Source organism: Pelobates fuscus, chromosome 6 (genome assembly GCF_036172605.1).
Source record: "Pelobates fuscus isolate aPelFus1 chromosome 6, aPelFus1.pri, whole genome shotgun sequence".
In the NCBI taxonomy this organism is placed as follows: domain Eukaryota; kingdom Metazoa; phylum Chordata; class Amphibia; order Anura; family Pelobatidae; genus Pelobates; species Pelobates fuscus.
Window position 1 is genome coordinate 71,839,512 of NC_086322.1, and position 14,025 is coordinate 71,853,536.

The 14,025-nt window shown below is 42.8% G+C and overlaps 1 protein-coding gene across 1 annotated transcript in view; it reads right to left on the bottom strand.

Moving 5' to 3' along the window:
• ANAPC4 (anaphase promoting complex subunit 4) overlaps window positions 1-14,025 on the bottom strand; it is a 41,118-nt gene that overhangs the window by 9,541 nt on the left and 17,552 nt on the right. Inside the window, exon 20 of the mRNA XM_063457843.1 lies at window positions 11,972-12,028. Coding sequence (XP_063313913.1) covers window positions 11,972-12,028 — 57 coding nt within the window. The remainder of the gene's footprint in view (window positions 1-11,971; window positions 12,029-14,025) is intronic.

Below are 14,025 nucleotides of genomic sequence, written 5' to 3' on the forward strand. Positions count from 1 at the left end.
TGGGGTTTAATCCCCAGGAGGTCTTCAGCCCGAGTGGGCCCATCTGGTAAGGCTGTGTGCATGTTGTGTCTTGAGTGCCCAGGGGGGACTTACGCTTTTCCCGCCTGTCCTCTCCTCGCTTGTTTCTTGCTGCTGGTAGTTTTTTCTGCCCTGGGGTATCAGTTAGCTCTTCATGGGAGCCATCACGGTTCGCGGGACGGTACTGTGTGGTTGGCTGGCTCGTATTGCGTGTCGGCTCTGTCTTTGCCCTCACACATGGCCATGGGTGCTCCGCCATCTTGTGGTGGACCCTTTCGTCCGCACTTTGCAGCTTGGTTGATGCCCGCTGTTTGGGCCTGGTGGATTTTGGGTCGTGGTCGCCCGTGTGGACCGGGATAACCCCCACCGGTCCAGGGGGGGGGGGCAGCCGAACACCGCTCGGAGACCTGGGAGAGCGGCCGTCTCTTCCCAGCTCAAGCCCGATAGGCCTCAAACCTCGACCGGGTTACTCCGGTACCGTGCTGGGTCGATGCTGGTACCCTCGTGTTCGTCTGTAGCTTGTGGGTGGTTTGGGCACCTTTGTGGGTTAGTAGGTGCAGTTGGTACAGAGTTGGCTCCGAAAAATCAGTTTAGGCTCTGGAGCTCAGACTATGTGCGTCTGATCCGTTTGGCGGCTGGCCCCGCCCCCCCACTATTGTAGTCTTAATGTAGCATTTTTCTGTTTTCTACAATTGGCCTCTCAGTGACTAATCTCCAATGTAGTTCATAAACTGATCATTTAGCAATGAAGTTTATACAGCTGCAATTATAGTTTTTTTTTTGCAGAACTGACGAAGGCTACTCCAATCTACTTTCATATTACACAACCACACTCACCGTCTGTGCCTAGGCAGCTTTATGGTCTCTGTGTACATTTGTTCTGGCACAAAAAGTGTGAGAATATTTTCGATGAATAAGGAGAGCAGACAGGAATTCATCTTGGATATTTCAACTGGTAATTACACAATTAAACACTGGAAAATGAGACCAAGTACCAGACCATAATGAGATTGTTATCATGAAGGGTGCACTTGGGAATAGGAGACGTAATTGCCAGAGTGTATGTACCCCTTATAAACATATTTAAAAGCCTACTTTGGCCCACTTCTCATTCTCAGGCAATATACCATGAAAATACATTACACAAGATGAACTCACGGAAAGACTAGAAAACATATTGTACTGGGGAAATTATAATACCATTATTATTTAGAAATTACCAATGACAGTAACTTATCATGAGAACCGGGAGAAGAAGAATAGGTAGTCGGGTGGAGAGGTGATGGTTTAAAATTAAGTAATTTGCAAGAATAATTAGGAGAATACAAACTGTCAGGAACGTATACTATAAAAAAAGCAAACAAACAAACAACAACTAATAACCACTTTAATCAGATGATCAGCTCTGTTTATTAGTTGTGGGTTAAGCTGCTGTAGCTAAATAAAGGTGTTACTATCTAATTCAGGGTATTTTCCCTGCATAACTGCAAGCATTATACAATGCCAGAAAATTAAATTACGTAAGGCTTTAAATTACAGCTAACAGCGACACAGTGTTGCTGTACGCAGCAATAAATACAGAAAATAACAATAAAAAACAAACAAGTTAGAATCTGTCAGTCATTGAGAGTTAACCTTTTCAAGGCCTGGAAATTTGGAATTCCTTAACCCTTTTAGCCCTACAGGTCCAGGAGACTTCGCATCTATTGGCTATTGAAGGGTTACTCCAAGCACCATGACCACTTCTGTGATTTGAAAAACTGCACATACACAAATATAGTCCTTTGCTAGCATAGGTTTATCTCCACCCCCAGCATCAAAATAAGAACGACATGGGCTAATAAATAAGGCACTACCAATGGTACAGCGATACTTATTATTGTACAATTTCTTTAAATGATTTATAATATTTCATTTTTTGAAATAGTATTGGATAATTAATATCACTTGTTTATTTCCCCCTTTTCTTGTTTGTTTGAAATTATTATTATCGTTTGGTGATATTATTGTATTTAAAACTTTCAATAAAATATTTGAAAAGATCTTTGCACATATAACAAAGTAACCAAAGGGCCAGGAGACTGGGCATTTCTTATTAAAATGATCCTCTACCCAACAGCCCATCATACAGAAGAAAGAGTAGAATTACCATCTTCGGGAACCAACCCATCACGCAAAGAGGGGACTGACTGATAACAGGCTTTTTTAAAGTTATTTGTTATCGAAGTGATCTGATTCTTAAAATGTTGCATGCAGGAGACTCACAGACTCCAGCATGTTTTAATCTATCATTTCAGTTTCACTTTACGTTGCACAAAAAAAAAAAAAAAAAAAAATGCAGGACATCGTGCTGCTCTCTGATACTGCACAGAAGGATGTCATTAGACTAGGGCAGGGGTGCCCAAATGGTAGATAACCAGATGTTGTAAAACTACAACTCCCATGATGCTTAGCATGCCTTTAGAATGTCAAAGCATCATGGAAGTTGTAATTTTACAACATCTGGAGATCTTCCTTTTGGGCACCCCTGGACTATGGTCACCAGGTGCAGTATATATCAGCCTGTAAAACCGCAATGCCATTTAGTAAATAGCAAATGGCGATGCACTTTCTGTGGTTCCCTATAAAGTGATTTCCTGAACCTTTTATTAATTAACATCAGGACAAAGTTATGCCAAATGACAAAGTAATATTTTTGGGACAACGTAAGTTGCAAATGCATTTCCTGGTTTAGACGCTAAACCCTATGGAAGCTTGTATACATTTGTTATATACGGATTTTAGAGCTACTACAACTACCATACGCATGCACCCTAAACTACTTATACAGAAATAGTTGGAGTTTGAAAAAAAACAAACATATTGCTGAGTTTTAAAGGCAGGAATAGTTTACATAATTTAAGTGGGAAATTAAGAAGGCTTTTTTAAATTTATTTTTTGCATACTTATGTATTTTATGCCTTTGTGCATGTTAACAAGAGAATAAGGCTATAAAAGTTCATGGCCTATATTTCGTTGAAACTAGATTTTATATTGCTATAATTCAGTCCAAGTGGCAAACATATTATATAGTGTTTATTTTCTACTGATACACCTCAGACTAAGGTCAATGTTTTACTGCAGCGGGAATTACTTATATTGGATTATGCAATTACGTTAATTAAGCGTGTTCACATAAAATATTTCTTTGATGTCTGTAAGCTTTATTTTTGTCAGTGCAGTTTGAATTGTTGGCAAAACTGATTGCTTTTCAGGACAGGGAGAGAGAGATACCGCAGCTAGCCAAGAACAATAAATATAACTTTCGATTGGCTAAGCAGTTGTTTCTATCTACTCATATAGACTGATCAGCCATAACATTAAAACCACTGCCGGGTGAAGTGAATAACTTATTATATTATTGCAATGGCACCTGTCAAGGGGTGCAATATATTAGGCAGCAAATGAACAGTCAGTTATTGACTTCGTGTTGGACGCAGGAAAAACAGGCCATTGAAAAGGGCCAAATAGTGATGGCTAGACAACTGGATGAGAACATCTCCAAAACAGCAAGCCTTGTGGGGTGTCCCCAGTATGCAGTGGTTGTAGCTCAGATTGATCAAAAGCTTAATGGTGATCATGATGGTAAGGTGTCAGAACACACAGCGCATTGTAATGGGTCTGTGTAGGTGAAGACCGGTCAGAGTGCCCATGATGACCCCTGTCAACCGCTAAAAGCAACTTCAATGTGGACGTGAACATTAAAACTGGACCAGGGAGCAATGGAAGTAAGTTGCCTGGTTCTAAAAACTTGAATAAAAATAAGTCCCATCTGCATTTTTATTAAGGAATATACAGTCTAATGGTTTGAACTACTTGGTCACTTGACAGGTCAGAAAATGTACACTTCGAAATCTAAGTGAAGACCTCACAAAGTATCCCTATAATCACTAGCATTAACTGAAACATGGCTCTCTCCCTCTGACACTGCTACCCCTGCCTCTTTATCCTTTGGTGGTCTTCAATTTTCCCACAACCCAAGAAACTCTGAAAATAAAGGTGGTGGTGTAGGGTTTCTGCTCTCTCAGATCATCATTTCCTATAATTTGCTCTCAATTGTCACCTCAGCCTAACCCCCCTCAACTCAGGAGGAATCTGAGTTCTATAAACCTCCAGCAGCTGTCAGCTGATATCGATTAACAACTATTATCCATTCCTGCTTATTCATGTCCCTCACTGGCTATCTCCTCATATAACTCTACCCTCACCTCAGCCCTTGACGCTGCAGCCCCTCTCCAAATACGCACCTCGCGGAGAATACGCCCCTCTTTCTTCTGGCACGGTTCCTGCTGTCTGTGGCGGAACCAGCCCCGCCACTTGTGCCTGGAGAGGACTGCTTGCCAGCCACTTGCCAAGTGATTATGTTCCCGGGAAGATATGGCTCTTTAAGTACAATATTTGGGCATATTGGATTTGTATGGTGCTGCTAGTCCTTTAAGAACCATTTTGGGGCATGGAGAAAATTTGGGACAATGCCCCTTTAAATCTGTGTCCCCGGACCTATTTGGGACAAGGCCCCTTTAAGACTGTGTCCCCAGACTTGTTTGGGACACTGCTCCTTTAAGACTGTGTCCCCAGTCTTTGGAAATAACTTTTAAATGGCTTTTCCCCTTATGGTTCGGTAATTGGGGCTTTCCGAGCCATTCACTGCACAGGCGGACCACCCAGAACTGGAAGTGTGCAGACAATTTACCTCCCAGGCTGGGAGCCTGCTATAGGTAAATTGCCGAACGCTGGGAAAATGCGGCCGAGGTAACCCCTGCTTCACTACCAGCTGCAGAAGTAGGGGACCTCATAGACTGGTCCTGGAGAGACCCACAGATGGCAGGTGGAGATGGGACCGAGATCTCTCTACCGGCCCTACAGGGATGCTGGGCAGTTGGCCCAGATCCCCAGCGGCAGAGTACATTACAGGGAGGAGAGACCACCGGTTTCACTCCCCAGCGGCAGAGCGCATTTTTGGAAGGGGGGACAGTCGGTCCCCCTCTCCACCAGCAGAGAGAGTGTCAGGAGAGGAGCCGGTTACCCCATCTCCCCAGCGGCTGAAAGTGTGTAAGGGAGAGGAGCTTGTTACCCCCTCTCCCCAGCGGCAGCGTAGCCCACCAAGGGGAGACATTAAGCCCCCCACCAGCGCAGATGGGACCGTGGTCTCTTCGCCCAAGCTACTGGGAGTGGAGAGCAGCGTCCTCCCTCCCCAGCGGCAGAGTGTCCTACAGGGAGCAGAGACAGTTGGTCTCTCTCCCCAGCGACAGGACAACTTATGGAAAGGGGAGACAGTCGGTCTCCCTCTTTAACAGCAGAGAGAGTGTCAGGGAGGGGAGCCTGTTACCTCCTCTCCCCAGAGGCAGTGTCCTATACTAGGAGGGGAGAGCCTCATTCCCCCTCCTCAGCAGCAGCTTATGACACAAAGGGGAGACAATACGCTCTCCACCAGTGCAGATGGGACCGTGGTCTCTGCACATGCATCACAGGGGGTAGGAACGGTCGGTCCTGTCCCCCAGCAGCAGGGTTGTTCATCCAAAGGGGGGACAGCCTGGCTTCCCCTCCAGCAGCAGCCCCAGATCCGGAGTGAGGAGCCTACTACGCCGTTCCCTCACTTGGGCTCCAACAAAGCTACTCCTGTGGTAGCGCTAGCACCAGGGCAGAGTACCACTGGTCTCTGCCCACCCAGCAACCCACCGATCCAGAGTGCTAGTACCCCCCAGAGCCGAGTTGGAGCTCCAGGACCTGGACAAGAGACCCACTACTCCAGGTGTAGTAACCAATTTTCGTGGGTGGGTTATACTGCGGATTCTGTTTTGTGGGTGGGTTGCTGGACTAACCAGGGAACTGACCGGCAGGAGATCAGATACCCTGTTAGTCTGGTGGGTAAAGGGGAGAAATGTGGCGGAACCAGCCCCGCCAATTGTCCCGGGAAGATATGGCCCTTTAAGTACAATATTTGGGCATATTGGATTTGTATGGTGCTGCAAGCCCTTTAAGAACCATTTTGGGGCATGGAGAAAATTTGGGACAATGCCCCTTTAAATCTGTGTCCCCGGACCTATTTGGGACAAGGCCCGTTAAGACTGTGTCCCCAGACTTGTTTGGAACACTGCTCCTTTAAGACTGTGTCCCCAGTCTTTGGAAATAACTTTTAAATGGCATTTCCCCTTATGGTTCAGTAATTGGGGCTTACCGAGCCATTCACTGCACAGGCGGACCACCCAGAACTGGAAGTGTGCAGGCAATTTACCTCCCAGGCTGGGAGCCTGCTATAGGTAAATTGCCGAACGCTAGGAAAACGCGGCTGAGGTTACCCCTGCTTCACTACCAGCTGCAGAAGTAGGGGACCAGACTGGTCCGGGAGAGACCCACAGATGGCAGGTGGAGATGGGAGTAAAAACTGTATTTCTCTGCCTGTGATAATTATATTACCCATTGTGTTCAATAATCATATCACAGGCAGAGGTATCCTTTCCTCATTACAAAGAGGTTGTATTGTACTGAAATACACATATTAAAAAAAGACAAATGGACACTGTGGCGAAAGTGACCTCGACACTGGTTTTTGGAGGGGCCTATTTGCCAGCCTCCTGCACTGCGACTATGGCCCTGGGATGTATTGCCCTTCTAGGAACTGATTTGGGCATATTGTATTTTATTATGCTGCTGCTGGCCCTTAAGGAAACATCTGGGGACATACTGTGGAGTTACTGGGTGGCCACCATTTCATGTATCAGAGGCACATGGTGAGAACAATGGATGAAGCACATGGTGAGAACAATGGATGGCGGCCATTTTAACTCACAGACACTATTTTTACTTTTCTACACGGTGCCATCTCGCCGGTATTTGGTGCACAAAGACATAGTTCAGTAGTTTTAAACTACAGAACAGGGGACACATTTAACAGTAATTATTTTTCATATAGCCAGTATATGTTCTGCAGAATCTGCATTAAACCGTATCTTCCAAATTACGGATCTGGGTGAATTTTGGATATGTGGTTCACCCAGATCCCCCGGTTCCGAGGGGATTTTATGGGGTTAATGCATGTTTTGGGGTCCCTGTGATATGTTTTATAATACTGTATTTCTCTGCCTGTGATAATTATATTAACTATTGTGTTCAGTAATCATATCACAGGCAGAGGGGAGGATTTTGTGAGGGAGTGTCTGTGTGTATTGTCCGGATTGATTGGTTGTATTTCAAAACCCTGTGGGCAGTACTATGTTTGTGGATTGTGAATAAAAGAGGCTGTATGTGCCAGTACAGTCAGTTCTGCTTGACCTCAAAACAAAGTGTCGTCTCGTTATTGGGGGAATTAGATTGTATGCTGATTGCCAGGAGTGTAAGCTGATTGTATGCTTTTCCTGTTTAGCTGTTTACAGCATTCATATGCTTGAGAGCATTCGTATGCTTCTCCGGTTCAGTGGTTCTGGTGTCTGCTAGAGTGCTTGGAGCCCTCAGGAAGCGCTAGGAGCATCTTTCAACGGAGGTACCCAGTCAGGGTGCCCGTCGATCCGTTACACTGTCCTTAAACATGCTACTGTAGTACCCATCTTAAAAAAAAAATGTCTCGACTCATCGTCCTATATCCCTGCTCCCTTTTTACTCAAAGCTTCTTGAAAGACTAGTCTTCACCCGTTTGGCCTGCCTCCTCAATTCCAACTCTCTCCTTGACCCTCTTCAGTCTGGCTTCCGCCCCCTCCACTCTACTGAGACTGCCCTTATTAAAGTCACTAACAACATTATCGCAGCTAAATCCAAAGGTCACTACTCCATAATAATTCTTCTTGACCTCTCTGCTGCTTTTGACATCGTTGATCATGTTCTCCTTCTCCAAACTCTTCAATCACTCGATCTCTGTCCTCTTATCTCTCATTCACTGTCTCCTTTTCTAATGATACCTCCACCATTCGTCCTGTCTCAGTTGGAGTTCCCCAAGGCTCTGTCCTTGGTCTCCTTCTATTTTCTCTTTACACTGCCTCTCTTGGCAAACTTATTACCTCTTTTGGATTCCAATACCACCTGTACGCTGATGACACCCATATAGATCTCTCCTCCCCGGACCTCTCCCCTGATGTCCTGCAACATGTCACCTCTTGCCTTTCTTCTATCTCTGATTGGATGCTTTCTGAAACTGAATCTTTCCAAAACAGAACTTCTTGTCTTTCCTCCTCCTAATATTAATCCTCCTCTCTTGCTCTCCCTTCAGATTGGTGGTACCTGTATCAGCCCATCCTTACAAGCACATTGTCTTGGTGTTACTTTTGATTCTGGCCTCACCTTTGAGCCTTCCACTTAAAAACATTGCCTGCATCCGCCCCTTTCTTACACAAGATGCTACTAAATAGCCTGTCCATGCTCTAGTAATCTCTTGCATGGACTATTGTAACTCTCTCCTAATTGGTCTTCCAAATAGCCGTATTGCTCCGCTACAGTCTGTAATGAATGCTGCCGCCAGACTGATTTTCCTCTCTAGTCAGTCCTCTCACACCTCACCCCTCTGTCAGTCCTTACATTGGCTTCCTGTATACTATAGGAGTCAATTCAAAGTGCTAGCCCATACCTATAAAGCACCGAATAATATTAGCCCCTGTTATATTACAGATCCATAGGTATGCCCCTTCTCGTTCTCTCCGCTCTGCCCGTGACCTTCTTCTGTCCACTGCACGTACCCCGTACGGCCAACTCGCACTTGCAGGACTTCTCGCGGGCAGCTCGCTTCCTATGGAATAGCCTGCCTACCGCCAGACTCTCCCCTAGTCTTCAATCGTTTAAGAAGTGCCTTAGAACCCATTTCTTTCGGAAAGCCTATGGCCTCCCAGACTAACCTCTACCTCACATACCTGTCTCTTGCTCTCTCCTAAAGTGCAGCACTCTACTCTCTCCTTCAGCTATGCTTCACTCCCACCTAATTTGATTGCCCTTTCCTGTCCAAATGTGTTTTATACCCCACCTCCTATAGACTGTAAGCTCGTTTGAGCAGGGCCCTCTTTAACCTATCGTTTCTGTAAGTTTTCTTGTAATTGTCCTATTTATAGTTAAATCCCCCCTCTAATAATATTGTAAAGCGCTACGGAATCTGTTGGCGCTATATAAATGGCAATAATTTTAATAATAATAATATCCCAGGTGGAGATTATACCACCTGTGCTGATTACACTGAGCGGGTTATCTGCTCAGTTAAATGTGAGTATAACCTATTTATTTTTACTCCTGGTTTTATACATTTTTATACAGAGAGCACGATTGTTGTGCTTTTTTATTTTCACATATATCCTGCTGTTGAGACATCCGCTGATTAATATTTTCCATCAATATCCCTTTAGTGGGGGATAATATCCACTGCAAGCGCTTTACACTAGAGCTGGTTTTAGCTCTATTCCATGTGAGTAGGTCATTTGGACTTCTTTTTATTCAAGTTTTTACCTTATTCTGTACATATTGTATTATTGGAGTTATTTTCTTCTCTCTTTTATGTTCCTGGATTTTGAACATCTGGAAGGTACACTAACCTATAGATACAGGCAAACCCTTACAGACTTATCCATATTATTGTATTTAGTCTTGGACTTTGTGCTTGTTCCTTTTACCGTATATACTCGAGTATAAGCCGAGTTTTTCAGCACATTTTTTGTGCTGAAAAACCCCAACTCGGCTTATACTCGAGTCAGAGTCTGTATTATGGCAATTTGCATTGCCATAATACAGACTGGGGGGAGAGGGGTGCTGGCAGAGCTGTACTTACCTTTCCTGCAGCTCCTGTCAGCTCTCTCCTCCTCCGCGCCGTCCGTTCAGCACCTCGGTCAGCTCCCAGTGTAAGTCTCGCGAGAGCCGCGGCTCTCGCGAGACTTACACTGGGAGCTGACAGAGGGAGCTGCACAGACCGCGCGGAGGAGGAGAGAGCTGACAGGAGCTGCAGGAAAGGTAAGTACAGCTCTGCCAGCACCCCTCTCCCCCCACTGAACTACCAATGACACTGGACCACCAGGGAAGGAGCCCCCTCCCTGGCCAGCTAGCAAGCAGGGAGGGGGGACGAAAAAAAAAAAAAGATAAAAAAAAAAAAAATTAATAATAATTAAATAATAAATAATAAATAATAAAAAAATAATAATATAAAAAAAAAATAATAATTAATAATATATCAAATGCCCACCCCCACCAACACCAACACATACACAAACACACACTGCATCACACACTCACACTTCATTCATATACACACACTTCATTCATATACACACACTGCACTCACTGCACTCACACACACTGCACTCATTATATACACACACTGGAAATAAATATTCAATTAATATATACGCACACACTGCACTCATACACACACTGCACTCACGCACTGCACTCATACACACTGCACTCATTATATACACACACTGAAAATAAATATTCAATTAATATATACGCACACACACTGCACGCACTGCACTCATACACGCACTGCACTCATCCGCACACTGCACTCATTATATACACACACTGTAAATAAATATTCAATTAATATAATTTTTTGAGGATCTAATTTTATTTAGAAATTTACCAGTAGCTGCTGCATTTCCCACCCTAGTCTTATACTCGAGTCAATACGTTTTCCCAGTTTTTTGGGGTAAAATTAGGGGCCTCGGCTTATACTCGAGTATATACGGTAGATACACAACCTTTTACTACCATAGGTCAGTGCATATTCCGTTTCATTTTATTAGTTTTATCTGTGATCATTCTTGTCCCCAGTCCCTTGGCAAACCCTATTGTTTTGTATTTCTAGCAATGTAAACACTGCCTTTTCACTGAAAATGCAGCGATTACATTGAAAAGGCTACAGGGACAGGCTATAGGCACCAGAACCACTACATTAAGCTGTAGTGGTTCTGATGACTATAGTGTCCCTTTAAAAAAACAAAAAACTGGCTCCTAACTTTTTTAGCTGGCTCCTAGATTCCAAACAAATTTGTCAAGCCCTGCTCTACCATATCCTATACGTGGGGATTATACCACTGAAACCCAATACACTAGAGCTGGTCATAAGTCTACAAATTGTACGTAACCAATTGTTATCTTATTTTATCCACCTTGGTTACATTACTTTATTGCACCATTTTTGTGTTTTCTGCTTCTTGGCGTTTTACATTCTGCTATACACCAAGGGATTTTAAGAGTTTGCATACTTCTGAAGGACTGCTCCGCCTCATCTAGAATTTTATCACTTGACCTTATCTGTTACCTTAAAGGGTATCATCCATCCATCCAAGAACTATTGTTGTGGACTTTTGCTGGTATAGATATATATCTACCGATAATTTTCATTGTATGTTTTCTCATATTGTTTGTTTATATTAGAAGTAGCACACAAATATTGTGGCTGAGCCCAAGCTTCCATTATCTGTTTGTTTGTTTTATTATTATTAAAATCGATTTAAAGTCACAGAGATACGAATACTGTGGTCATAGTTATCAGGGAGCTAATAGCGTTATTAACTAAAGTAATGTAAAAACTAAGAATCATGCTGATCTGTTTCAGTGATGATCCATTGTGGCTAGTGTAGAACAGTCCTGTGGCAGAGGAAACATGTGGCTTCTACCCTATACATTATTACATTATTATACTATAAAACACTTTTTACACACAACCATTATTTGCAGACAGAGGCTACATACCTCTCTTGCCACAGTTGTGTCTCAAGTGAGGAATATGGCGCGTTAAGTCAAGTGCAGATTAAACCTTAAACAATGTGCGTTGGCACATATATATATATATTCAGGTTTAATATGGGTCTGGTTATTTTGATCTTTCTAGTAAAGAGACGTGTGATTTCTAATAAAGTGAGCATTAAGGAAATAACCTTAAGGTTACTATTTACATTCCCTGAAATACAGTATATGACTACGTTTAGAAACATTGATACTTTACCTGACCAACGCGTTCTACATTGAAGTATTTGCCTTTCTGATTATACAAGTCGGGTGCCTGCAACAAAAACAGTATTACACATGAATAGTCTTGGTCTTTAAGAAGTATTTAAACTGAAGTTAGTAAATTAATGAAGTGATTGAAGAGTGAGTAATAAGGCATTTGATATAGAAAATCAGAGTGATCCCTCAATAAACAAATCTCAGCAGCATTTAAAGGAACTTTGAAAGGACAAGAGTGTCAGATTCCCTTTTTGTGGTGCAATATACTGTGCTTGCCAGACAACTAGTAAATGTAGAAGGTTATTTGACTATGGAGCCTTATATGCCAAATTCCACCACACCAGAAAACAGCAAACACATCTGGGGGGGTGGGGGGGGGGGGGGGGGGGTGAGGGGGTGTGAGTACTTATTTGGATCAGAATTTCAAATTTAAGTCCAAAATTGCCGAATTGGAAGAATTATCCAAGTCCCCCACGCTTCTATTTGGGCTTTTTGGTTAAAATGTGAAATTCACTTTTAATTCCTGACAATTCTTACTTTGGTAAACAGATTTTTTTAATGTATAAATTTGCTGACAGTTATAATGAGTTATAATGACAGTTCTATTGATAATGCATAACCGTATGCCAATTCTAGGATAAAGATCTCTTTAAACTGCAGGTAAATTGATGTTTTAATTGATATAGCTGCAGTGGAATAAAGTAATCTAGTCCTGGCATTTAAATGTTGTGGCATTTATAGTCTCTGGAAGGTCAGAGCTGGTGTCTGTTCAGCAGTGTGCCAGCAAGACGTCAATACTTTTATCAAGAGGAAAATTCCAATGACAGAGGACCAAAACATTAAACAAAGATGAAAAAAAACAAAACATAAAACCAACAATGGAAAACTCAAAGTCCAAATGAGACAGTCCAAATGAGACAGTTCTGTTACCTGAAAAAACCTTTACAGTAATCAAAGCTTAAAGGGAAACCAACAAGAAAATGGCCAGGCCATGTCAATTTAGTTTGACTTCTTAACCCCTTAAGGACCAAACTTCTGGAATAAAAGGGCATCATGACATGTCACACATGCCATGTGTCCTTAAGGGGTTAAAGCCCATTAGGACTTTCCATACCATCCTAGAAATATTGGATTCCTTTGGGACAGCATGGGACATCCTTCAGTTTAGGTGTGACCAGAGTAAAATCCCTGCACCTAGGAGATCCAGGTATCACCCACTACAAGTAAGATTACACTATAGTAACTAAAATAGTGAAACAATTTCTTGATGTAAACCCACTTGTGACGGCAACAGATATCAGCCATGTGGTCACTGTTACAATAGCTTCTGCTTTCTTACAGCACTCCGTACAATTGGGGATCCACTGAAATAGTTGTAGGAGTACAATCAAATTGAGTAATAGCAATATCCCCTGGATGTTAGGAAAAAGTAACATTCCTAGGACGTACTTGGAATCCAGAATCATTTGAATGTACCTTTCCTGGTTAAATACTTTGCTATTAATGTTTCATCTGGACAAAGGGTGAAATTTCACTCACCAATGCCTAGTGGAAATGTTGAACCATGACATATACACAACATTTTCAATGATCATTGTTTGTGATGGTTCTCCTTTACAGCACAACCTAGAAGTTAATACTTGAAAATGAAAATGTAGAAAGTAATCCAGGCACTCCAAAGGTCTTCCAAAAATAGGCAATTTTATTGGACCCAAGCACCAAAGTACAACGTTTCGACCCTCAGGTCTTTGCCTATTTTTGGAAGACTTTTGGAGTGTCTGGATTACTTTCTACATTTAAATTCTACATTTGGTCCTTCTTGGTACTGGGACCGGTCCGGTCAGCACCCAAGGATTCCTGAGAAGATTTTAGTGCAGTTCCACTACCTATATATGAATACTTGAAAAGGAGTCACAAACTTTTAGAACCATGGAAAATGAAAACCAGAGACAAATATTTGAGAGCTTGGCTATCTGCTCATAATATCTGGCCTCTCTGTCCTGGTCTCAAATTTAGACGATGGATATGCTTGATGCACTGTCAATGTGATTC